Source organism: Barbus barbus (assembly GCF_936440315.1).
Source record: "Barbus barbus genome assembly, chromosome: 27".
Lineage (NCBI taxonomy): Eukaryota > Metazoa > Chordata > Actinopteri > Cypriniformes > Cyprinidae > Barbus > Barbus barbus.
Genome location: NC_136755.1, coordinates 29,505,490 through 29,531,969, shown reverse-complemented (window position 1 = coordinate 29,531,969; position 26,480 = coordinate 29,505,490). Strand labels below are relative to the sequence as shown.

The 26,480-nt window shown below is 35.3% G+C and overlaps 5 protein-coding genes across 6 annotated transcripts in view; 2 read left to right on the top strand and 3 right to left on the bottom strand.

Moving 5' to 3' along the window:
- Window positions 1-2,057, top strand: part of LOC306847490 (sodium-dependent neutral amino acid transporter B(0)AT1-like) — a gene marked incomplete at both ends in the record, with an annotated part of 46,977 nt that extends 44,920 nt beyond the window's left edge. Inside the window, one exon of the mRNA XM_079381431.1 lies at window positions 1,851-2,057. Within this exon, the coding sequence (XP_079237557.1) occupies window positions 1,851-2,057 (207 nt within the window). The remainder of the gene's footprint in view (window positions 1-1,850) is intronic.
- Window positions 1-25,063, bottom strand: part of LOC306847560 (tRNA-dihydrouridine(47) synthase [NAD(P)(+)]-like) — a 356,345-nt gene extending 331,282 nt beyond the window's left edge. For both annotated transcript variants that reach the window (XM_079381549.1, XM_079381550.1), the window contains exon 1: window positions 25,028-25,063. The gene's annotated coding sequence lies outside the window, so the exon portion shown is untranslated. The remainder of the gene's footprint in view (window positions 1-25,027) is intronic.
- Window positions 5,661-9,827, bottom strand: LOC306847563 (telomerase reverse transcriptase-like). Its single transcript, XM_079381560.1, has 4 exons — window positions 9,265-9,827; window positions 8,062-8,186; window positions 7,434-7,560; window positions 5,661-6,011 (listed from the first exon to the last, which is right to left on the bottom strand). Exons 1-2 carry the CDS (start codon window positions 9,487-9,489, stop codon window positions 8,085-8,087), a joined length of 327 nt encoding a protein of 108 aa, XP_079237686.1. The 5' UTR covers window positions 9,490-9,827; the 3' UTR covers window positions 5,661-6,011; window positions 7,434-7,560; window positions 8,062-8,084.
- nup42 (nucleoporin 42) lies at window positions 10,622-16,461 on the bottom strand. The gene is made up of 7 exons (XM_079380720.1): window positions 16,243-16,461; window positions 15,074-15,305; window positions 13,619-13,707; window positions 13,354-13,430; window positions 12,429-12,515; window positions 12,237-12,354; window positions 10,622-11,309 (listed from the first exon to the last, which is right to left on the bottom strand). Exons 1-7 carry the CDS (start codon window positions 16,361-16,363, stop codon window positions 10,873-10,875), a joined length of 1,161 nt encoding a protein of 386 aa, XP_079236846.1. The 5' UTR covers window positions 16,364-16,461; the 3' UTR covers window positions 10,622-10,872.
- LOC306847561 (lanosterol 14-alpha demethylase-like) lies at window positions 17,231-26,042 on the top strand. Its single transcript, XM_079381555.1, has 10 exons — window positions 17,231-17,590; window positions 18,793-18,891; window positions 20,321-20,497; window positions 21,299-21,425; window positions 21,900-22,074; window positions 22,156-22,275; window positions 23,313-23,508; window positions 24,631-24,726; window positions 24,807-24,975; window positions 25,551-26,042. The coding sequence occupies exons 1-10, from the start codon at window positions 17,450-17,452 to the stop codon at window positions 25,730-25,732; spliced, it is 1,482 nt and encodes a 493-aa protein (XP_079237681.1). The 5' UTR covers window positions 17,231-17,449; the 3' UTR covers window positions 25,733-26,042.
- The last annotated feature ends 438 nt before the right edge of the window (window positions 26,043-26,480 follow it).

The following is a 26,480-nucleotide window of genomic DNA, read 5'->3' as shown; positions in this document are numbered from 1 at the left end:
ATGTCTTGAAGTTGCGCTCAGAAGTTTACACACCCCTTGCAGAATATGCCAAATGTTAATAATTGAAACAAAATAAGAGGGATCATAAAAATGACATGTTATTGTTTATTTGATGTCCTGAATAAGCTATTTCACATAACAGATGTTTACATATACTCCACAAGACAAAATAATAACTGAATTAATAAAAATAACCCCATTCAAGTTTACATATCCTTGAATCATAATACGATGTGTCATTTCCTGGATGATCCACAATGTTTTTATATTTTGTGATGGTTGTTCATGAGTCCCTTGTTTGTCCTGCACAGTTAAACTGCCTGCTGTTCTTCAGAACAATCCCCCAGCTCCTGCACATGCTTTGGTTTTCCAGCATCTTCTGCATATTTGAACCCTTTCCAACAGTGACTGTATGATTTTGAGATCCATATTTTCACACTGAGGATAACTGAGGCCACACAATGCATTTAGAGTCGGGGATGAAACCTTTTGAACAGGATGACGATGTGTAAATTCTTCTCATTTTGATTAACGATCATATTTTTTTCATTTAGTACTGGACTTCAGAAGCTACATAAATACATGTTTCCCAGAAGACAAAATAAGTACAATTTACCCTGATCATCCAATTAAAAAAGTTTACACCCCCGTCTCTTAATGCATTGTGTGACCTTCTTGAGCATCAGTTTGTTTTCATGTTTTGTAATTGTTATGCATGAGACCCCAAGTTATCATCAGCGTGAATAGATGGATCTCAAAATCATAGTCATTGTTGGAAAGGGATCAAATACACAAAAATGGTGGAAAACCAAAGAATTTGAAAGCGACTTGACATACGGCCAAGTATGGTGACCCATACTCGGAATTCATGCTCTGCATTTAACCCATCCAACGTGCACACACACAGCAGTGAACACACACACACACAGCAGTGAACACACACACACACACAGCAGTGAACACACACACGGAGCAGTGGGCAGCATTTATGCTGCAGCGCCCGGAGAGCAGTTGGAGGTTCGGTGTCTTGCTCAAGGGCACCTCAGTCGTGGTATTGAGGGTGGAGAGAGCGCTGGACATTCACTCCCCCCACCTACAATCCCATTTCAGTGATTTTGCTCATTCTGCAAGGGGTATGTAAACTTATGAGCACAACTATATATATAGTTGAGGTCAAAACTACATCCCTCTTTCAGAATCTGCAAAGTGTTACCAATATAAGAAGGATTGTACAAAATGCATGTTGTTTATTTAGTTCTGTCCTGAATAAGATATTTCACATAACAGATGTTTACATATAGTCCACAGGAGAAAATAATAGTTGAATTTATAAAAATAACTCCGTTCAAAAGTTTACATACCCTTGATTCTTAATACTGTGTTGTTTCCTGAATGATCCACAGCTGTGTTGTTTTGTTTAGTGATAGTTGTTCATGAGTCCCTTGTTTGTCCTGAACAGTTAAACTGTCTGCTGTAATTCAGAAAAATCCTTCAGCTCCCACAAATTCTTCGGTTTTCCAGCATTTTTGAACCCTTTCCAACAATTACTGTATGATTTTGAGATCCTTCTTTTCACACTGAGGACAACCGAGGGACTCGTATGCAGCTATTACAGAAGGTTCAAACGCTCACTGATGCTCCAGAAAGAAAAACCATGCATTAAGAGCCGGGGGGTGAAAACTTTTGAACAGAATGGAGATGTGTACACTTTTCTTATTTTGCCTAAATATCGTATTTATTAATTTAGCACTGCCCTTCAGAGATAGCTACATGTCTCCCAGAAGACAAAATAAGTAAAATTTACCCTGATTCAAAAGTTTATAACACATGCTATGCTTGTTACGGTGCAGGAAAACTTCCCGGATTCGGAGGTGAAGCCGTACTCGAACTGGGTGTTTGCCATCTGTGTGCTGCTGAGCTTCGTTCCCGTTCTCTCCATCCCCATCGTGGCCATTTACAGACTGATCCGACGGCAAACACGGCCACAGACCGACAGCAATCTCCCAAACCCCTACGACAACCAGGCCTTCAGCACCGAGAGCTTCAAAGCGCTCTAGAGACCATTCCCTACTGGAAACAACCCCCAGAAACCATCGCAGGGTTTTAATTTAAATCCAACATTTCCTTCAGGAAGAAACACTGTTTTTAGGATCTGAACTCTGAAATTTTATACGACTTTACTGCATCTTTACATTATTTAAATTACTAAAAAAAACGTTTTTTTGTTCTTAAACTAGGAGAAAAAAGGCTGAGAATAATAATTAAAAAAAAAATTTAAAACCAACATTTCCTTCAGAAAATCTGAACTCTGAAAAATCTGAAATTTAATACAACTTCACTGTATCTTTACAAAAGAAAAACAAATATATCAATGAAAAATTTAATTTTTGTTATTAAAATAGCAGAAAAAAAGCTGATTATTACCTGATGTTTTATTTCTAAAGATTATTAGTACCAGACCAACTCTTCAGATTATTACTAAAGATTTGATTGGTAGCTTTGATTGAGACTAGTCAAACGTTTTTTAACAGTAAGATTTTTAATGTTTTTAAAGAAGTCTCTTCTGCTCACCAAGCCGATATTTTTTGATCCAAAATACAGCAAAAGCAGTAATATTGTGAAATATTTTTACTATTTAAAATAACAGTTTTCTATGTGAATATCCATTAAACTGTAATTTATTTCTATGATCTGCAGCTGTATTTCCAGCATCATTACTCCAGTCTTCAGAGTCACATGATCTTCAGAAATCATAATAATATGCTGATTATTATTATCATCAATATTTGAAACAGGTGAGTAATTATTTTCAGGATTCTCTGATGAACATAAAGATCCAAAGAGCAGCATTTAGCAACTTTCTATTCAGAAAAGAAACCTGAAAAAATTATATTCAGCTGTTTTGAACATAATCATAATAATAAATGTTTTTTGAGCATCATATCAGAATGATTTCTGAAGGATCATATGGAGTAATGATGCTGAAAATTCAGCTTTGAAATCACAGGAATAGTGTTACTGATTACAAATTACATCATAATCTCATTTACTCATTGTGGGTTATGTATTTTTATTACTTTTTAAAATCAAACTTGTTTGAAACATTAAATATACCATATTGATATACAAAACAAAGAGAAAATATATTTTTTATATCAACAACATAAAATGCATTGCACATTACATTAGTGATAGTGACTTGATCAAAAGTTAATGATAAATCATAATTAGTTCATAAAATCCATTAATCCGTAACTGTAACCTGATTATGAGCATAATAATATGAAATATACTCTAATAACAAGTACTTAATTCTGTTTACATAATCCAGATTACATGTAATCAGGTACTAATATTATATATACACACACACAGGGTATCAAATCTCTTCTAATATATATATCAAATGCATTTAAGTGTAATTTGACACATTAGCAGGAGAGATTGGATTTCAGATCAATATTTGACTCTTTTACAAAGTCACTGTAAGACAAACACTGGATTCTTTAACGTTGTATTTTAGCAGACATTCCTCATCTGGTCACACATTACAAACGTCAGTGACTTTCCATTGACTGAAACGAGTGAGAGACACTGATCTGAGCCGTGTTTTGCTCACTGATCACGTTCTCTTGCTGGCACATGAGATGGTCAGTCAGTAACCAGAATAACCAGCGCAAGTATTTACAGCTGCATTAAACGCTGAACATCAGCTGAACATCAGCTCATTCACTGCTGGAAAAATGTCATGTTCGTTAATCAATACGAGATTATGAAAATAAAAAGGCTATTTTTACAAATCTGCATTTTTTGAGTCTTGTTTAAGCTAGAAGATGCAAACCAGTTGAATTTTAACACATTTTCTGCACTGATCTGAGAGTAAAATCTGCAAAATATATATTAAACATGTTAACTGAGCTGTAGTTTATTGCACTTTTTTGGTGCTATACACACACTAACTTGATTTTTAGTTGTTTGACCCCTAGAGTCAAGGTATGCGTTCACATTGAGAACTTCATCTTTGTTTCCAAATGCAATGACTTCAGTTTTCTCCTTGTTTAACTGAAGGAAGTTCTGGCACATCCAACTGTTAATTTCATCAATGCATTGGCAGAGAGAGCCAATGGGGCTGTAGTCATTTGGAGATAAGGCTAGGTAAATCTGGGTATCATCAGCATAGCTGTGCTAGGCAATTTGGTTCTTCCTCATTATTTGACTCAGTACATATACAGGCTAAACAAGAGCGGTGCAAGGATTGAGCCTTGTGGGACTCCACATGTCATGGATGTCCACTTAGACTTATGCTCTCCTATACTCACATAATAACCTCTCCCTTCTAAGTATGACCTGAACCATTTGAGTACCATCCCAGAAAGCCCGACCCAGTTTTCCAGTCTCTCCAGAAGTATGTTATGATCGACAGACAGATAGATAGATAGATAGATGGCTGGACGGACAGATTGACAGACAGACGAACAGATAGACGGACAGACAGACAGATAGATAGAGACGGACAGACAGACAGACAGACAGACAGATAGATAGAGACGGACAGACAGATAGATAGAGACGGACAGACAGACAGACAGACAGATAGATAGAGACGGACAGACAGATAGATAGAGACGGACAGACAGACAGACAGACAGATAGATAGATAGAGACGGACAGACAGATAGATAGAGACGGACAGACAGACAGACAGACAGATAGATAGAGACGGACAGACAGACAGATAGATAGAGACGGACAGACAGACAGACAGACAGATAGATAGAGACGGACAGACAGACAGACAGACAGATAGATAGAGACGGACAGACAGACAGACAGATAGATAGAGACGGACAGACAGATAGATAGAGACGGACAGACAGATAGATAGAGACGGACAGACAGACAGACAGACAGATAGATAGATAGAGACGGACAGACAGATAGATAGAGACGGACAGACAGACAGATAGATAGATAGAGACAGACAGACAGATAGATAGAGACGGACAGACAGACAGACAGACAGATAGATAGAGACGGACAGACAGATAGATAGAGACGGACAGACAGACAGACAGACAGACAGACAGATAGATAGAGACGGACAGACAGATAGATAGAGACGGACAGACAGACAGACAGACAGATAGATAGAGACGGACAGACAGACAGATAGATAGAGACGGACAGACAGACAGACAGACAGATAGATAGAGACGGACAGACAGACAGATAGATAGAGACGGACAGACAGACAGACAGATAGATAGAGACGGACAGACAGACAGACAGATAGATAGAGACGGACAGACAGATAGATAGAGACGGACAGACAGATAGATAGAGACGGACAGACAGACAGACAGACAGATAGATAGATAGAGACGGACAGACAGATAGATAGAGACGGACAGACAGACAGATAGATAGAGACGGACAGACAGACAGACAGACAGATAGATAGAGACGGACAGACAGACAGACAGACAGATAGATAGAGACGGACAGACAGACAGACAGATAGATAGAGACGGACAGACAGACAGACAGATAGATAGAGACGGACAGACAGATAGACACAGATAGATAGATAGATTTAGAAATTGTGTTCTCCTGATTGTGATTTTCTTTTCTTTGAATAACCTCAACAACAATGCACATCTGTGGTGATCTAAATTTATTTTCTGTGCTGATATAACAGATTTTTAGTTTATTTACATAACAAATGTTTATTTAGATGACAGATGCATCAACATGCAAATATCACAGAAACATGCAGCACAACAGAAATGAACGTCTGAGCTTCTGAACGCTGTGGTTTACGAGCATCTCTTATCTCCATGCTTTTAACGACAATCATCAAGCGTTTACGAGGTGCACGGATCTGTTTAGTCAGCTGCTGCGGAGCGAAACTCGGGCGTTTACCGCTCTACGTCCGGATGCGTTTAAAGTCCTGAGGGATTGTGGGAGTGACAATCTGATGCCGCGCAGCTCACGCTCCAGACGCCGCTTTCCTATACAAACAAAGAAAACACGAGATTACTCGCTGTCAGGGGACTTTCTGTGCTTCAGGACGTCGTTTGAGTTTGAGATGAGAAAGACGACTGCAGACCAAACGAAGCAAATCATCAGCGAAGACGAGCGTTAATATCATAAACGCCCATCGCCACAGGCTCCGCCCACTTTTCCTGGAAGTATTTTTCCACTGCTTTGCTCCATAAGCATAAAATAAATCAAATAGACAGTAACAAATATATGAAGTGATTTAGGAGCATAAAGAGACTCGATTATGAGCTGGCAGTCGCTCGTAAACGCTCTAAAGATGCCATCCCTGTCTTCACTGGAACTGCTCTGATTGGTGGATTTCTCCTTGTTTAGGGCTTTTGAGGGAATACGGCTATTAAACATGCCTTAAAAATAAAAAATGAGATGAAAAACTTATTAAAATTACTAAGAGGAAATAAATGAAAACTAAAACTGAACTAAAATAAAACAAACAAAAAATAATAAGAAAGTTTAAATAGTAATAAAAAAAAAATTACAAAAGCACACAAGATGAAAAAATTAAAATCTAAAAATAAAAGTTAAATTCTAATAGTATATTAATAATACTAAAATAAATCACAGTGATTTATGGTTTCTGCCAACATGAATGGGAGTTTGACTAATGTAAATAAGCTTGGTTTTATGAACAAATTATTTAAAGACATTTATGTTAATTAAAAAATCAAATGTTAAGGGAAATAATATATAATATAAAAACAATTTAGACTTCATTTCAGTTAGCTGTAACATTTCATTTTTGTTCAGTTTAACTTGATGTACTAAAACAACAAAAAAATAAAATTTAATAAAAATCTAAAGGTAAAATAATAATAAAAACAATCAAGATAATAAATACATAAAATATAGTAAATATACTTAAGCAGTAAAATGACTAAAACAAAAACCTGAAATAAAATTAATAAAGACAAATATTAACAGAATAACTAAAACAATCTATATTTTCCATTTTAGTGTATGTTTTAGTTATTTTGTTTTTGTAAATATGTCTTTTTTACTACTTTTTATTTCAGTTTTAGCCATTTTAGTACTTTAGCTTAAACTATATATTCCATACTAAGCTGAAATACTAAAATTACTATGATTGAAATAAAAAGTAATAAAATTAGACATACCACAAAAAAAAAAAAAAATTAAACGGTAAATCTAAAAACTACTTCAAAATATTCTTAAATACTATTATACTAATAATATACTATTAAACTATACTATTAAATGGCACTAAAATAACACTATTACTATTATAAATGACATTATTGCTCTTACAGTCTCTCTAACCCACAATGCAACGGTTTCCTCCTCATTCCACACTAAACGACGTCCTGAAGCACAGAACAGACTGAAGATGAGCATCTAAAGCAAACTGAGCGTACGTTTGTGCAGCGGAGGAAGCAGGCTGCGGTAAAGCGATCGGTGTCGCGTGAACACCACCTCAAACGCCAAACAGAACAGCTTCGTACTGCAGAAGACCTCCGCCGTCCGGCGACCCCAGAACCAGACCTGCAGGAGACACAAACACATTCAGACGCGCGAGTGCACGAACACATTACAAGTACAACCAGATTACTTTTTTAGTAACTAGTAAAGTAATGCATTACTTTTTCATTTAGAAGGAAATATTTGAGTTACTTTTTCAAAGGAAATTGATGTGTGAATTTACATTTCCTTCAGCCTGAGCCGTATTCATTTCACTTTTGGTGTAGAACTTTTTATATCAAAATCAACAAGCAAGCTCTGCCCAGATTTAAAAATTAACTCAAAAGTAACTTTTTCCATAAAAAGTAATTAGCTACTTTTTTTAGGGAGTAACACACTATTGTAATGCACTACTTTAAAAGTAACCTTCCTCAACACTCTGTGTGTGTGTGTGTGTGTGTGTGTGTGTGTGTGTGTGTGTGTGTGTGTGTGTGTGTGTGTGTGTGTGTGTGTGTGTGTGTGTGTGTGTGTGTGTGTGTGTGTGTGTGTGTGTGTGTGTGTCTGAAGCAAAGCCAGCGCTCGTGCCTTTATTGATGTGTCTGATGAGTCTATTGGTGGCTCGAGCCATCGTCCAGATCATCTTCAGGAAGAAGCACGGGTTCGACTCCACGTTCTGACCCAGAGGCAAACTCCTCACACACACTTTGAACCTGACACACATTGACAAACAGCAGCATCACTCGCTCTTCTGTGTGGTTGATGGTTACTGCAGCTGTTTTCTGCACAATCATTCACCAGCAGACATTCAAACAGCACAGTCTCAGTTACTCACGTCACTGTCTTGTTAAAGTTTGCCAAAAGAAACAAGACAAAACTATTAATGTACAATACTTTTGAAAAGTCTCTTCTGCTCAACAAGGCTGCATTTAGTTGATCAAAAGTACAGTAAAAATTGTGAATTATTATTATGATTTAAAGTAGCTGTTTTCTATGTGAATACCAGTTAAAATATAATTTATTTCTGTGATCAAATCTGTATTTTCAGCATCATTACTCCAGTCTTCAGTGTCACATGATCTTCAGAAATCATTATAATATTCCACAATATTGTAAAATATTATTACGATTTAAAATAGATGTGTACTATTTGAATATATTGTAAAATGTAATTTATTCCTGTGATGCACAGCTGAGTTTTTAAGCATAATTACTCCAGCTTTTTTCAGTGCTATTTATATATTATTATAATGTTTGCTATATTTTGAATCAGCATTTTTATGTTAAGTTTTATTAAAATTTTAGTTTATTTTTATTCATATACATATTTAAAAAACAAAACTAAAACTTGTGCTAAAATTAAAATGGAAAATAGTTTGAGTTGAAGTATTAAAAGTTAAATAAAAATTAAAATATAATAAAAAAACAAAAACTTAGCTAAAATTAAAATGGAACATATATATTTTTTTATTGTCTTTTTTTTCCATTTCACTATTTAGGTTTAATTTATTTGTATTTCTGTATAAATATTAGTCCCGTTTTTCACAATTAGTAATTGTATCGCTTTAATTGCATCTAATTAATTATCCATTTATCGGCTTATTTGCTTTCTGATTATCAAGGTTGAAAACAGTTTTGCACAATATTTTTGTGGAAACCATGATACGTTTTATTTTTCAGGATTCACAGATGAATAGAAAGTTCAAAAGAACACAAACAGAAATCTTTTGGAACATTTAAATGTCTATGGAATGACATTCCGGACATTATTCAAACAGGTGTGTGAGGTACCTGTGCGGGCACGCGCAGCTGCTGCGGTGGCGTGCACGCGCATATGATCAGTCCTCTGGTCAGTTTTTGAAATCGCGCGCCGTCTTTTTCCTCAAGAAGAGCCGGTTTCCGTCCGTCAGAGAACACGAGACCATCTGCGAACTCCTCCAGAGTCTGAACGCGCGGATATAACGAGCGCAGAATCGCAAAAACATATCCGTCCTCGGGCGCGTCGCGTCGGGACATGCGTCTGTGTTTGTCGCGCGCGCGATGCGTCTCCGCCAATCACGCGTCGGTCTGAAGCCCCGGATGAAAACACGCATCTTTAAAGACACAGTATCTATATAACTGTTTTCCTCGAAATGGACTAGTTTTAAACAATAAGCGAGTATATCATAAAACCATCTTCCAAACCGCGTTTTGCCCTAAATATCCTAAGCATAAAATAATAGTTTAGAGCTAAGAGTCGGGACGGATTGCATGTTTAAATTAAATTCGTGTAACGTAAATTTTATATATATATCTGTGGAAATTGCAATAATTCGCAAGTGGCAACTTCTCACTTTGAGCACACGAATGCGTGTGTCATTTATTTTTTAGGTACAACACAGGAGAGAAAAAGCTCAACCGCGTCCCACGTCACCACGCCATTTAAAGGGACCGCGACCCCTGTAGTAATGATAACACACTAAGTGCTGCGTTTATAATCAACAGTATGTAGAACTACGCTTAATAACAAAGGTGAATTATGTATGTCACATTCACTACATATCAATATTATAAAACGCTCTATAATATTATAGGTTTAGGGTATAATGGTACTATAATAATTTCTTGTAAAAGCGCCATGGTATTGATACTTTATATAAAGTATTGAATGATTCTACATAGTATCATACTTCTTCTAGAAACACTTTATTTAGTTTACCTCGATGTACTAAAACAAATAAAACTGAAATACAAAATCAATAAAATTATATTTACATAAAAAAACAAACCTACTAAAAATTATTAATAAGAAATATAATAATATGTAAATGATACCTGTAGGTGTTTGCTTTGGTATTGCTATAAGACACTGCTGAAGTATTCTAGGAGTTTGCTAGGCCATCTTATTCTTCATTTATAAAGGGGCTGAATGTTGTGTGTCTCATGTGCTTCTGGTTATCTTTAGCTGTACAACACTGCTTGTTCTGGTGTCATATTATTTTAGTGCATTAATTATGAACACAGTGGTTTGTAATGCAAACAGTTGTTATTCTTCTCGTTATTTCCCTACAGCAGCTAATCAACCGGACGCCTCGCCCATACTCTTACCTCCACGTTTGGGAAAGTGTTTGCTAAGGTGACTTCAAAGCACTTAACAGATTTCAATAGTGGATTGAATGCAGTTTATCGTGCATTGATGGATCAAATTTTATTTGCAATAATTATTTTACTTAGTCCATCACTGATTTTATCATCAGATACCACGCTGTACTGTGGTAATACCACCTCAGTATGTATTTGTGCATGCAGCTGGATGTGAATGTGGGCTTACTCACAGTAAAGTCTCCTAAAGCACAGAAACACACGGTCTTAGTCCATAAATGTGTTTAATAATATAACATTAAGAAGAGAAACCCCGCGTTAGACCACGAGGAGGTCAGCAGGAGGCGGTCTGAGAGGGATCTGTCCCAGCGTGAAGCGTTTAGCTGCAAACTCCTTCAGTTCTTCAGCGGTCAGGTCACTTTGGGCCGTGAACAGACTGTCCGCAGAATGACCAGCGCTAGCGCCGCTCTGACCCAAACCACTGCTGTCGGCCGGCGCCGAGGACCCAAACCCGGTGCCCAGACCCCCTGAAGACGGCTTGAAGCTGAACGCAGACACAGAGCTGGGTTTGTCTTCCGCGGCTGAAGGAGCGAATGAAAAGGAGGCTGCAGACGGAGCGCCGAAACCTGACGAGGGCTGAGTGAATAACGCAGCGCTGCCGAACCCAGAGGCCTGCTGGGTATTTGATGCTCCAAAGCCCGTTTGGGACGGGGCAAAGCTGAAGCTGCTACTGCTCTGCGATCCTGAACCGAACCCTGAGGAAACAACAGAACAATTCATGTCAAAACCTCACACAAATGTGGAGTTCCCATTATAACAAGAGTTGGCTGGTTGTATTAATGTTATTTATACAATATATGTTATTATTAATTTCACTGAGGTACTATCATAGAATTTATTTGCATTTTGAATCAGTTTTTATTTTATTTCAAGTTTTAGTCATTTTGTTGTGTTTGTCATTTTTGTGTGTCTGTGTGTGTGTGTGTGTGTGTGTGTATATATATATATATATATATATATATATATATATATATATATATATATATATATATATATATATTAGTGCTGTCAAAAGATTAATCGTGATTAATCGCATCAAAAATAAAAGTTTGTTTACATAATATATATAGGTTTACTGTGTATATTTATTATGTATATATATATATATATATATATATATAAAAATACAAGCACATGCATGTATATATTTTGAAAATATTTACATGTATATACATTTATATTCTTATATATTAAATATATTTATATATAATATAAAATATAAACATTTTTCTTAAATATATACATGCATGTGTTTGTATTTATAAATACATAATAAATATACACAATAAACCTACATATATTATGTAAACAAAAACTTTTATTTTGGATGCAATTAATCGTTTGACAGCACTAATATATATATATATATATATATATATATATATGTGTGTGTGTGTGTGTGTTTACATATATAATTTTTTTTTTACTATATTTTTGAGTATTCCTGTATTTCTTTATTTATATTTATTTATTAATCTTTTTTAACATCAGTTAATAAAAAACCTTTGTTTTTCTGGATCCATCTTCTAAAATAAATTCTCCAAAGCTTGAAATATAATCTGTTCATTTTTGCAACGCAGAATTCAACATGAATCCAGATTGACTATATTCAGATGACAAACCTCCTGCTCCAAAGCCAGATGATGATGAAGATGATGAAGATGTGGCTCCAAACCCTGATGCTGTCGACCCAAACCCGTGTGTTGATGTTGGCGAACTGGGGTTATTGAGCTCTGAGATCTGAGGACATCAATCACATGATTTAAGGCTCAGGGTCAGAAGCAGCTGGTGAAGGAGTCTCAGAATCATCTTACCACGCTGATCCGAGTGGAGCTGCTCATGGTCCGCAGCTCCTGGACTCTGCTGCTCCACTGGTTCACCAGCTGCTGAACTGAGCTCATCTGAAACACCACAGATCCAGAGCTTTCACAAACATCACACCAGCACCGACCATTACTGCCAACATAACCGGCAACAGAAATCTGCTTCAAGGCAAGTTTATTTATACAGCACACTGTAATTCAAAGTGCTTTACATAAAAGGAAGTAAAATAATCAAAAAAATATAATCATAACAATAAAAACAAGGAATTTAAAAACTTTTAAAATGACAAATTTTAGGTATTTTTTTTTTATATTTGATGATAATTTTAGAATAAATTGTAGGAATAATACTCGCAAACTTAGGTTTGGAGTCAGTAAGATTTTTCTAAAAAAGAAATTCATATTTTTATTCTTCAAGGATGCATTAAATTGATCAAAAGTGTCAATAAAGACATTTATAAGATTAAAAAAAAATTTCTATTTCAAATAAATGCTGTTCTTTTGAACTTTTTATTCATCTGTGAATCCTAAAAAAATACAATGTATCAGTTTCCACAAAAATATTGTGCAGCACGACTGTTTTCAACATTGATAATAATCAGAAATGTTTCTTGAGCAGTAAATCAGTATATTATTATGATTTCTGAAGATCATGTGAGACTGAAGACTGGAGTAATGATGCTGAAAATACAGCTGCAGATCACAGAAATAAATTATACAGTTTAACAGATATTCACATAGAAAACAGTTATTTTAAATTGCAATAATATTTCAAAATTTTTACTGTATTTGTGATAATATAAATGCAGCCTTGGTGAGGTAAAATCTCAGTTTAAACCCTGATATTAACTATTACATATGTGCATGTTGCTTATTAATCTTCTCTTTCATTGTAGAAATGAAGTGGTGGTCTTACGTAAGCCTGTAAATCACCGGACGCTCGGCCGGTGTAATATTCCAGCCTCAGCTCCTCAGGAGACACCTCAACAAACCCTGCAAAACACACAAATAACATTCACAAAATATACACAACACCAAGATAAAAATCCTCTATTTACTCCCAAAAGAATTCAGCGCACAGCACTTCATGTCGACGAGAGAGTTTCTGAAGAACATTTACACAGCTGTTTGCTTTGAAGGCAAAAGAAATAATCAGGACGGAGTCTGAGATCTAAACTCACCTGAGATCTGGCCTTTGAGGGCAGAATAACATGAAAACGGCCACTGCCCAGAAGTCTGCCAGATCTCCATGTCGTTCTGGATTGTATCCCTGAAATAAAAGTGTAAGACAATAAAACTAGTGCTGTTAAACCATTAATCACATCCAAAATAAAAGTTTTTCCTTACATAATATGTGTGTGTGTGCTGTGTATATTTATTTAAATACACACACATACAAAATATAGTTTGAAAATATTTACATGTATATATTTAAATAGTTTAATCACAGTCTTTTGTGATTTAACAGGATTTAATTTTTCACGTAGTGCCAGGCAGATTTGGACAGCTTTTTTCCCTTAATAAATTAAATCATCATTTTGTATTTACTTGCATTATCTCTGTGTAATATTAAAATTAGTTTGATGATCTGAATCTTTTAAGTGTGACAAATAGGCAAAACAATTAAAAAACAGTTTTCACGGCACTGTATGTTTATGCAGATTTGCTTTATTCAACATCAAGACGATCAGGTGGGAACATGCTTCATAACTCCTTTATTCAGGCTCTTGTTCGGTCCAGACTGGACTATTGCAATGCTCTCTTAGCAGGTCTTCCAGCCGGTTCTATCAAACCTTTACAACTAATCCAGAACGCGGCAGCAAGATTAATTTCTAATGAGCACGATTTGGTCGTATGAGACAAATTTTGAAAATCCTAAAATTCCTATAATCCTAGGCTATAATCTGTAGTCTTTGATTAAAGGCTGTTGTGATTAAATGTGACACTTTCACAGACTTTTACATGAACTGTTCCCTGCTGCACAACTCAATCCCAGCAGCTGAGTCCTGAACATCTTCAAGAATCAGCTAAAACACATCTCTTCCATCTTTAACTCTAGCACTCTCTATTCTAATTCTATTTATCTATTTGTTTATTATTTAAAAAAAAACACTTCATGCTCGAACACTTCCATTCTATTGGTTTTCTATCTACTTGTTTTCTTTTTATTTATGATATAAATTACATTGCTAGTGTAGTGTGTTAGGCTAACTGAGACTTGTCTTATCATTGCTCTTTTGTTGGTTTTGATTGATTCTATTGTCCTCATTTTTAAGTCCCTTTGGATAAAGTAGTATATTTTTATTTAATGCCATGTCAGCATCTTAGACTATTTTCATGGCAAAAAATACAATACAAATACAATAAAAAACTGCAAATAAACAGATAAAAGCGTCTGCTAAATGATCTTTACTTAATATCCAAATTGGCATAAAAGAGAAATGTATAATTCTGACCCATACAATGTATTGTTGGCTATTGCTATAAATATATCTGTGCTACTGATGACTGCTTCTGTGCTGCAGGGACACATATATGCAGCAAGATAGTGGGGACCGACTTAAGAAGTATTACACAAATTTATAAACATAAGGTGACTAAGAAGAGACAATAAAGTGAAGTTAAAGTGCACTTACACATCATCCACTGCGTTCTGTTCTCCTTTATCTGCGTGACTGTTCGAGGCGAGCGCTGAGAATCTGTTCTGGCTGCTGAAGCTGAAGTCAGAGCTCTTGATGTTTTGTGGCGCTCCTCCTCCTCCTCCTCCTCGGCTCCAGTCGTTATTCCCGCCGCGAGAGAACGAGGACGGCTGGACATACTCGCCTCCGGTGCGCTGAGCCGGGTTTATCCACACACGGTTCCCAAAGCCTGAGAAACACCAACAACACGACTCAATCACAGCTGCTGGAGCTCAGTGTGTCTCTATATACTTCTCTCTTCTACTAGCAGTAAACGTTTGGACACACTTTTAAAAACCTTCTGACATATAAAATCATGTTTATAGACATAAATAGTGCTTATTTGCAGACTACAACATGTGGAGGTCACACAGAGCATAGTATTTATACATATAGACCACAGTATATAAAGAGTCATTCTAAGAAGCAGTCCCCTGTGAAAACATATTAGCATACTTTTAACAGGATTAATATATTTTAGCATAATATACTGAATATAACGTTTCAGACATACAATTATATATATTATACAATTCATATTAAATGCAGTTAGTTGAACTTAAGAGTGCTTTAGGTCATTAAAGCAGGACTTAAGTACATATTTAAAAGTGATTTTATAATTACTAGGTGTTTGAAATTTGTTTAAAGTGTTTATTTTTAATACTTTGAAACTTGTATTAAAACATATTCATGGAATTTGTAAAATTGCAGTTTAGTACACTTACAATATATTTACTTTAAATGTTGAAAAACACACAAAAGTTAAAATTGTAATGTACTTAAGTACACTTGTGTTGATTAACATACTACTACTACTACTAATAATAATAATATGTATTATACTTGTACTATACTAATATTTATTATGTAAATCAACACATAAAAATATGTGATTTTAAACATTATTATATATTACACAGTGCACTATCTTTAAGTACACTTAAGTAGCCTTAAAAGACCTTTAAGTACTTTAAGTACACTACAATTAAGCACACTTCTTTTCCACAGCAGTTACCAGCATGATAGTGTCTAAAACAGATCATAGCACGGTAACTGTTTTGAATCAGGCTGTTTTTGATGCTATTTTTCTATAATAATGTAGTTAAATATATAAGTGTGTGTTTGACCTCCTCTGTTGGGCTGCTGGTTTCCTCTGTAATCTCCTCCTCTTCCGTCTCTCGGATGTTCATTCCAGCACTTTTCTCCGTATCTACAGCGACCTTGAAGAAAGAAGCTGCACACCGTCATTTTTTAACTTTATAAACATAAATAACACAAATAATGTGCTGTTTCTGGTGCGGAGTGTGTGACGCTGCTTCTCAAGCCACGGGCGCCGGCGTGACGTAAGACGCACATTCGGAGGTAAACAAATAGTTTCAAAATAAAAGTCTCGAAGCGGCGCCTGTCGCAGATCATTTATGATTTTGAATAAATCAAGGACTCCATCGGTCTTCAAGTGGATTGATTTAATTAGTGGGTGGTTTTCTGTCTTTGGAGATATAAATAAATAAATAATGAGGACTACATTTTGGAGATTTGTTCCATTGCTGTTACTAAAACTTAACAATAAATAAATAAAACGTAATAATAATAAATAAAATGCAATTCTGACAGCCGAACTGGTTTCAGGTTGGTTTATTTTAATAATAATAATCTTTAATAAAAAAAGTACACACAAATATCAAATTAACTAAAAAAGAAAAGGTGCAAAGTATTTTTTTCCCCCGATTTATCTTTTTTTCGACCCTTATTAAAGAAGTTAAAAAGCCAAGATATATAACTGAATATTTCTTTTTAAAATGTAAAAGTATTCTAAATACTTTAAACATAAAGTCTTTGTGTTTAAATACCTAAATAAATTTCTAAACATAATCAGGCTATCAATTAGTGCTGTCAAATGATTTTTGTTTACATGCATATATATATATATATATATATGTAATCAATATGTAACGCACTTCCCTATTAATAAAGTGCACGTGAGAGAAAAGCCGGCGTCTTCAAACACTTGGACGCAAAACTGGGCAGGTGACATCATATAAGCAGACATCAGTTCCGCCAATCAGCGTGCGAGACGGCAGAAGCGGAGCATGGACTTACTTGATGGACACACCCAGACGACCAATGAGCGGCCTGCTCACATCAGGCGGGGGCGGGACCTGGGCTGAGCAGAGACTGGCAGATATTAAAGTTTATAGCGATATCAGAGAGATGCCAGTTGGATGCAAGCTCTCTAGGACTTCACCAACATCTTGATAAGCTCTTCACATCTGTGCATGCTTTATTAAAATCATCTGATTTGCTGTCCCGTGCTGTGGAGTAAATCTAAGTGAGATGCCGATCCTGGAGGTGAGCGGTCAGCTGATGAACATGAGTCTGACCTCAGTGCTGCTCGCCGCTTCTGCGTTCACTCTCACTCTGGGATACCTGAGCAAACTCCTGTTCAGACAGCAGCAGACTCACACTGGAGATCAGGTGAGAGCACAGGATCAGCTCAATATCATGCACTGCTTTCAAATCTGCCTGGAAACATTTTAAACTGCATGCATGTGTAATTATCTCGAATGTTGGGGTCATTTAACTCCATTAAGCGTGCTGGGTAATGTATTGTGTAATTAAAGTTATCTGTCTGTCTGTCTGTCTTTCTATCTGTCTATCTAAGGGATGCACGATATTATCGGAATCGGCCGATAAAGACTTTAAATATAAATATCGGCATTGGCCCAATATGAAAAATGATGCCGATATGTCTTGCCGATAAGAGGAATACAGTAACTCATATGTTCTCAGGGTGTGTGGCTCATTCTTGAAGCAAAGTGTTGCCTGAATGGTGATTGGAATCCTGTTTTGGATCCTGCATTTAATCAGTGACTCTTTTGCTGCGTGATAGAGTAAACAGTAATAGCACGTGCAGCTCCCCCGGGTCCTAATGCCCGCTGTCGGCCGACTTCTAATAAAATACACAAATAATATTTAGACTGTGTTTCTGATTAAATAAAGCGGTAAATGATGTCATAAAATCATGAGTATGTTTTGATTTAAAGGTCAGAAGCTATAGCTTACATGAAAAAAAAAATCACAAACAGACTTAAATTTAAATAATTTTATATATACTGATTTATAAATTAATGTGTAATATGTACATTTTTTATAAACAAATTATGAGCTCTAAAAGATTTTCAGAATTTTTACAATCATTTTTTTAACCATTAACAAATGTTAAATCATAAAATAAAATGTTAAGTTTACTACTGCATCTTTCTGATAAAAAATGCCGTGATTAATATATAGTTTTATAATTTATAGTTATTTTCAAATCTTCAGTGTATTGTCATTATAAAATAACTTTTTATTATTGTTTATTTCATTCTAACAAATAAGTTCTTGTTAAAAACTAACCAAAATGTAAAATAATTATATATCGGCTATCGGCCAAAATGAGTTGAAAATGATCGGCATATCGGATATCGGCAAAAATCCAATATCGTGCATCTATCTATCTATCTATCTATCTATCTATCTATCTATCTATCTATCTATCTATCTATCTATCTATCTATCTATCTATCTATCTATCTATCTATCTATCTATCTATCTATCTATCTATCTATCTATCTATCCAGTCTCTCTGTATGTCACTTCTAAACATTAATTTAATTTCCTCTGGTTTCCTCAGAAGTATCCTCCTCATATCCCGTCCAGTATTCCCTTCCTCGGTCACGCGGTGGCTTTCGGCAGGAGTCCCATTGAGTTTCTGGAGCGGGCCTACGAGAAGGTGAGCATCATCAGAAACACCTGTCTTAAAGGGTTAGTTCACCCAGAAATGAAAATTGTGTAATTAATTACTCACCCTCACGATGTTCCAAACCCGTAAGACCTTTGTTTATCTTCAGAACACAAATGAGGATATTTTTGATGAAATCCGAGAGCTCTCTGACCCTCCATAGACAGCAACACAACTGTAATGTTCTCAGGTCCAGAACCGTAACAAGGACATCGCTAAAACAGTCCATGTGACATCAGTGGCTCATCTTGAGATTTGCGAAGCTACGAGAATACTTTTTGTGCACAAAGAAAGCAAAAATAACACTTTATTCAACAATTCTTCTCCCCGAGTTACCGTCTTCCACCATCTTGGCGTGCGTTTTCTCCAGAACGTAAACAATGTTGATTATGTAAAGTGCGCACATAATACTCTCCAGTTTCTGGATCTGGGAACATTTCAGTGTTGTTGCTGTCTATGGGAGGATCAGAAAGCTCTCGGACTTCATCAACAGTGTTGGCTCTAACTAGTTCCTAAGTAATTAGTTACTGTAATTTAATTACTTTTCCCTTGAAGAAGTAAGGCATAACTCTTATTTTTCTGTAATTTAATTACAGTTACTTATGTATTTGAGCTTAATACTGTATATACAGTAGACTGTAGAACATTTATACACAATACAATAGTGGATTTAACATCAAAATTTAAAGTCTAACCTTAAAATGCATGCTTTTTATGCACCCTTCTGACTTTAAATACGTTGGTGAGTTAATAAGAATATTGTTAACACTTTAGTGTCCAATTCTCACTATTAACTAGTTGTTTATTAACATGAATATTACTGGGATATTGGCTGTTTATTATTATTTATTCCTTAATAAATTCCTCAAGACCTTATTCTAAATCCTTAATCCTACCCAATTCTTAAACTTTACAACTACTTTACTAAGTATTAATAAGCAGTAATTAGGAGTATATTGAGGCAAAAGTCATAGTTAATAGTTAGTTAATAGTGAGAATTGGACTCTAATCTAAAGTGTGATAAATAATTTATGAAGTTACTTAGAAAGAATTAAAAGAAGCGTTTCATGTCTATCCTCATATCATTAACTTGTCGAGGTTGATATAGGATTGAGAAAGTAATTAGTAATAAGTCATTAAATACTTTTTGGAGAGAGTAATTTGTAGAGTAATCTAATTACACTGTTGAAGATGTCATTAGTAACTAGTAATGAATTACTTCTTTAGAGTAACTTACCCAACACTGATCATCAGAAATGTCTTACTTTGTGTTCTGAAGATGAACAGAGGTGTTATGGGTTTGGAACAACATGAGGGTGAGTAATTAATGACACTATCTCTTTAAAGCATTCAGACAGAGGTTTAGAACAACAGGCCGCTGATCTGAGCTCATGATGATGTTGTTGTGGTTGTTTTGTAGTACGGGCCTGTGGTCAGCTTCACTATGGTTGGGAAAACCTTCACGTATCTGCTGGGCAGCGACGCAGCTGCGCTCATGTTCAACAGCAAGAACGAAGATCTGAACGCGGAGGACGTGTATGCGCGCCTCACCACACCTGTGTTCGGAAAGGGTGTCGCGTACGACGTGCCCAATCCTGTAAGATCACGCACCTGTCATGGCGTCTCAAAGGGTTAGAAGAGTTATGGAAATGAGAGACAATTTGAATAAATCATCTTTCCATTGATGTATGGTTTGTTAGGATAGGACAATATTTGTCTGAGATACAACTATTAGAAAATCTGGAATCTGAGGGAGCAAAAAAATCTAAATATTGAGAAAATCTCCTTTAAAGTTGTTCAAATGAAGTTCTTAGCAATGCATATTACTAATCAAAAATTAAGTTTTGATATATTTATGATAGGAAATTTACTAAATATCTTGATGGAACATGATCTTAATATCCTAATGATTTTTGTCATAAAAGAGAAATGTATAATTTTGATCCATACAATGTATTGTTGGCTATTGCTACAAATATACCTGTGTTACTCATGACTGCTTTTGTGCTGCAGGGACACACACATTTACAAAGTCAATATAAAGATATACATCAGTTAGAAATGGGTGCAATCTCATAAAACATTTTAAAATCCCCCCCAAAAAAAACACCCACCTAGACATCATCCTTTTGGATCCTTTACGCAGCATGGGATGTATGTGAGCTTCATAGTCTGCTTACTAGTTAGAAATGTCTTCATAGACAGCTTAGGTTCTGAGACAGAGTCTGTCGTCTAAAACATTGACATTAAACAGCATTTGAGTGACGAGGTGCCGTTTGCATGATGTTTTTAGGTCTTGACTGCTGTTTTGTGGTTAATATGTCTTTGTTTTAAACCCCAAACAGCTGCATTTCTCTTTCGTCTTGCATTGAGTGTTGATTTGTGTTTGTTCATTCAGTTATTCCTGGAGCAGAAGAAAATGCTGAAGACGGGGCTGAACATCGCACAGTTCAAACGACATATTGAAGTAATCGAAGAGGAAACTATAGACTATTTCAAACGATGGGGAGACAGTGGAGAGAGAAGTAAGGAGATGGATTCATCAGATTTCTGTTCAGAGTAACATGCATTGATGAATCGTTCACAATAAGAGCACAAACATGTATTAAAAGAACAGTTCAGCCAAAAGTTAAAATGTGAAGACTCTCAGGGCATCCAAGTTTGTTTCTTCATCAGATTTGGATAAATGTCTCAGCAATGGGTGAATGGGTGCCGTCAGAATGAGAGGGATTTGTTTCAGTTTTTGTCTTCTCCAGATGTTAACTGATGGACTGGAGTGGTGTGGATTATTGTGATGTTTTTATCAGACTCTCATTCTGACGGCACCCATTCACTGCAGAGCATCCATTGCTGAGACACTGATGCAGAGACACATTTCTACAAACCTGATGAAGAAACAAACTCATCCTAATCTTCAATGAGCACATCTTCAGCAGTTACTCATAGAAGAATTTTAACACCCAGAAAGCATGACTTGATGCGAATGTTTCTCTTGTCAGATCTGTTCGAAGCGCTGTCTGAGCTGATCATCCTGACGGCGAGCCGCTGTCTTCACGGCTGTGAGATCCGCGGGATGTTAGACGAGAGAGTGGCTCAGCTTTACGCCGATCTGGACGGAGGCTTCACTCACGCCGCCTGGCTTCTGCCCGGATGGCTGCCGCTGCCCAGCTTTAGGTACCACAGCATCATCACAGAATTAACACCAGGAGAGCCGAGGATTTCACGTGACGCTGTGTTTCTGTGCTTTGTTTTCAGACGGAGGGATCGTGCACATTTAGAGATTAAGAAAATCTTCTACAACGTCATCAAGAAGCGAAGAGAAGCCACAGAGAAAAACGATGATTTCCTGCAGACGCTCATAGACGCCACATATAAGTACGTCACTGACTGTGATTCTGGATCATTTAAACTTTACAGAGCTGGGTCAGTTTGTCCATTTATAACCTTGGATTCGCAATCAACAAGTTTATGCAAGTACAAAATCTTCATATTATAAAATAATCATATGTAATAATTATATATAATTTATTATAACAACTAGAATTCACGTTTTAAAATAATACTTTTAAAATATATTAAATTAGTTTGATTTATAATTTATTGTAAAGAATAAATATAAAACATCTAGTTATTTTTTAGCATACAAAATACTTATTCATAAAAATATAATTATTTTATTTAACATAACACTCATGTCCATGTTGCACACATACACAAACGTGTTTATATGATAAAATAATTAGTAATAGGTTTATATATTTAAAAAAAATAATATAATGTATTTTAATATTTATAAAAAAAAAAGGTAAAAATCATTGATAAATATAAAAAATAATATTATAATTGTTTTGCATATAATACAAATTATAATACAAATACAAATATTTAATTTATAATAATCTTTGCTATGTCGCACACATGCATATATTTATATGCTTATTTAATAATATAATTAATTTTAATATTTATAATAATTTACAATTTAAAATAAAAATATATAATCATTTATATTATAATTGTAACAGTAATACAATTGTAATTATTAATATATAACTGTAAACTATCATGCAATTATTATTTAAAAGTTTAATATAAAAACACTAATTGACATGTTGCACACATGCACAAACACTCTCTGTCTTTGAGTTGAGCTTTTTTCAGGTTCATCCTAAAATTTGACTGTCCTGCTCGGGTCCGGATTGAAATTCAGACTTCAACTAAATGCTGTACAGATCTGTAAATAAAAACACATTAGCTGGAGCATGTGTGCTAAACATCTATAAAGACAATGCCATCATGCAGTGCATCTGGGAACAAAAGCACATGATTACATACTAAGATTTCAAGTATACAGTGATGAAGTCGAATCAATGCATGGGTGAGTGAGTGAGTGGTATCTCTGTGCGCTGCAGGGACGGCCGTCCTCTGAATGATGACGAGATCGCCGGGATGCTGATCGGCCTGCTGTTAGCGGGACAGCACACGTCCTCCACCACCAGCGCATGGATGGGCTTCTTTCTGGCGCGGGACAGAGCGCTGCAGGAGCGCTGCTACAGCGAACAGAAAACCGTGTGTGGAGAACACCTGCCTCCTCTGCACTACGAGCAGGTGACTCATCCACATCAGCTCCTTCAGTGCTGTTAGTTCATCAGTCATCACTAGCACTAGTGCACAGCAAATCTCTAACCTTCAGTGTGTAAGTCCTTCTCTGTGACGGTCATCAAGAATGAATGTCCAGTGAATGCCTGCATTATTGTGATGGGGTTTGCATTGGAAATAAACACTATTTATGCCGTTTCAAAGCTGCTGTGCGTCTGAAAACATTCAAAATCTAAATCACTGTTAAAAATCTGCCCCCTGGAATCATTACCTTTAACTGAAACTAAAACTATTAAAAACATTTCTGTTAATTCTATTCAAATTAATAACTTTATTTTTAATTAATTAATTAAAAATGAAATAATTATTAACTGAAATAAAATATAAAATGCCAAACACACCAAAAAAATTTAATTAAATATTTAAAAAAAAATTTAATCTAATTTAAAATATTAACAAAAGCTGTAATAGTATATTAATGATACTAAATATAGATTGTGTTTGCTTTAACAATTAAAACAAACATAAATTATAAAAAAAAATAATGAATTAAAAATAAAATAATTAACAAATAGAATATAAAAAAGTCAAACACACAATTTTTTATTAAATTAAAATATAAAAATAAAATCTAATTTAAAATATTAACAAAAGTTGTAATAGTATAATAATACTAAAATATACACTTAAGATTTAAATCTAACATTTAACAATTAAAACAAATAAATTAATTAATAAAAAAAATAATTAATAAAAAATTAAATAATCATTAACTGAAATAAAATTATACTCATTTTATTTCAGTAGATGTCAAAGAAAACATTGCACATTTCTAATTTTGTTTAGTTTGAAGTGCTTAAGTACTAAAACTAAAATAAAAATATAGATGTATTTTTAAAATTAAAATAAAAAAGATATATAAATAAAATAACAAAATTACTAAAACTTTAACTAAAATTAAAAACTGATTCAAAATATGAACAAAAGCTATAATAGTATATTAATGATACAAAAAATACATTTAAGATGTAAATCTAACATTTGACTTAAAATAAACAGACAAATTTTGAATACACTGAATGTCACATCATTGATCCTGACACTAAAGAACTGTTTTGGCGTCTGACGCAGCTTAAGGACTTGAGTTTGCTGGATCGCTGTCTGAAGGAGACGCTAAGACTAAGACCACCAATAATGACCATGATGAGGATGGCCAAGACGCCTCAGGTACTAAAGGGTCTAAATCAAACCCGGCTACGTTACTGATATTAAAGCCATCTGATCATGTGTCTGTGTTTGCTCAACAGAGAGTGGGAGAATACACCATCCCTCCGGGGCACCAGGTGTGTGTGTCTCCGACGGTCAACCACCGTCTGCAGGACACCTGGGCGGAGCGGCTGGACTTCAACCCTGACCGATACCTGCATGACAACCCCGCCGCCGGAGAGAAGTTCGCTTACATCCCCTTCGGAGCGGGTGAGTTTGTTCAGACCTCGTGAAATCAAAACCAGAGTTTTGAGGTCATTACACACGCAGTCCGAAATTTTCGCACGTTGAAAATAAAATTATTTAAATAAATAATTGCGATAAGCATATTATTTTATGCCACTGAATCTGTAATCATTTATTAACAGCATAACAATGCAAGAAGGCCTACACGCTTTCAAATGACAACAAACTTTTAATTCTTGAGAATATTTAGATCATGGAAATTAAGTATCAAAATATGTGACCCTGCAGCACAAAAGTAACACAGGTATATTTATAGCAATAGCCAACAATATATTGTATGGCTCAAAATTATCCATTATTCTTTTATGCCAAAAATCATTAGGATATTAGATAAAGATCCATGATGATAAATTCCGTAAATATATCAAAACTTAATTTTTGATTAAGATTATTTATTCAGATTCTGTACAAATCTCAATTTTGAAAAATTGACCCTTATGACTGGTTTTGTGCTCCAGGGTCACACATTGTTTAAAAAAGTTCATTTTAAGGTTCGCCCGACATGATGTTTCTGGTCTTTATCGGTTGATCTTCGACAGGTCGTCACCGCTGTATTGGAGAAAACTTCGCCTACGTTCAGATTAAAACCATCTGGTCGACTATGCTGAGGCTGTATGACTTCCAGCTGGTGGAGGGACACTTTCCCCCCGTGAACTACACCACCATGATCCACACGCCACACAACCCCATCATCAGATACACACGGAGGAAGACGCAGTGAGGGGAAGCCTTCAGTTTCTGCTGTTCCTCATAATTCATCTTCAACTAATGCAGCTATCAAGAGCTGTTTAACATGCATCAGCTTCATTAGTGACTCAATTCATCTGACGTCAAATGAGAGACTCAGATCTTCAACATCTTGTGCGTTTGTTATTTAAAAGACGTTTTATTTTTACCCAAAGTGACCCGTATTGCTCGGATTACCAACAAACCCCAACGTAGCCTTTCTTCTGCTACCAGCAAACCATGAAAATATTTTTATATGATTGCACAGATTTTTTTTTTTAACATTAAAATCATATAGAAATGTCAGACTGCTGTTTTATTTGTCACTGAATGGATTTTAAAGGTCGTTGTCTTCGTACGCTGATGAAGAAGAGCTTTTGGTTTGGCTTTAGTTACATAACTTCTTTGCACATTACAGGGACAAATACATTATTTCTTAAATACATATCATACAATTAAACTATAATCTGTTACCCTTTGTCCTTTACACATTTCAAAGAATTAACCAGTCTTTAAAACCATATTGAAAGGCGGGATATCTGGTATGTTGCATAACTTATCAACTGTGTTGACTATTTCTGCCCATCTCTTAAAATATAATCCCCTATGCATTTAAAACTTAATGTAATTACTGATTTAACTGAGACCTCGTATTTCTGAAAAACACAAATATATAGCGCTTCTTTAAAAACATTTATAATTGCCCACCACCGCATCGATTGTTTTTACAATGAACCTTTTCC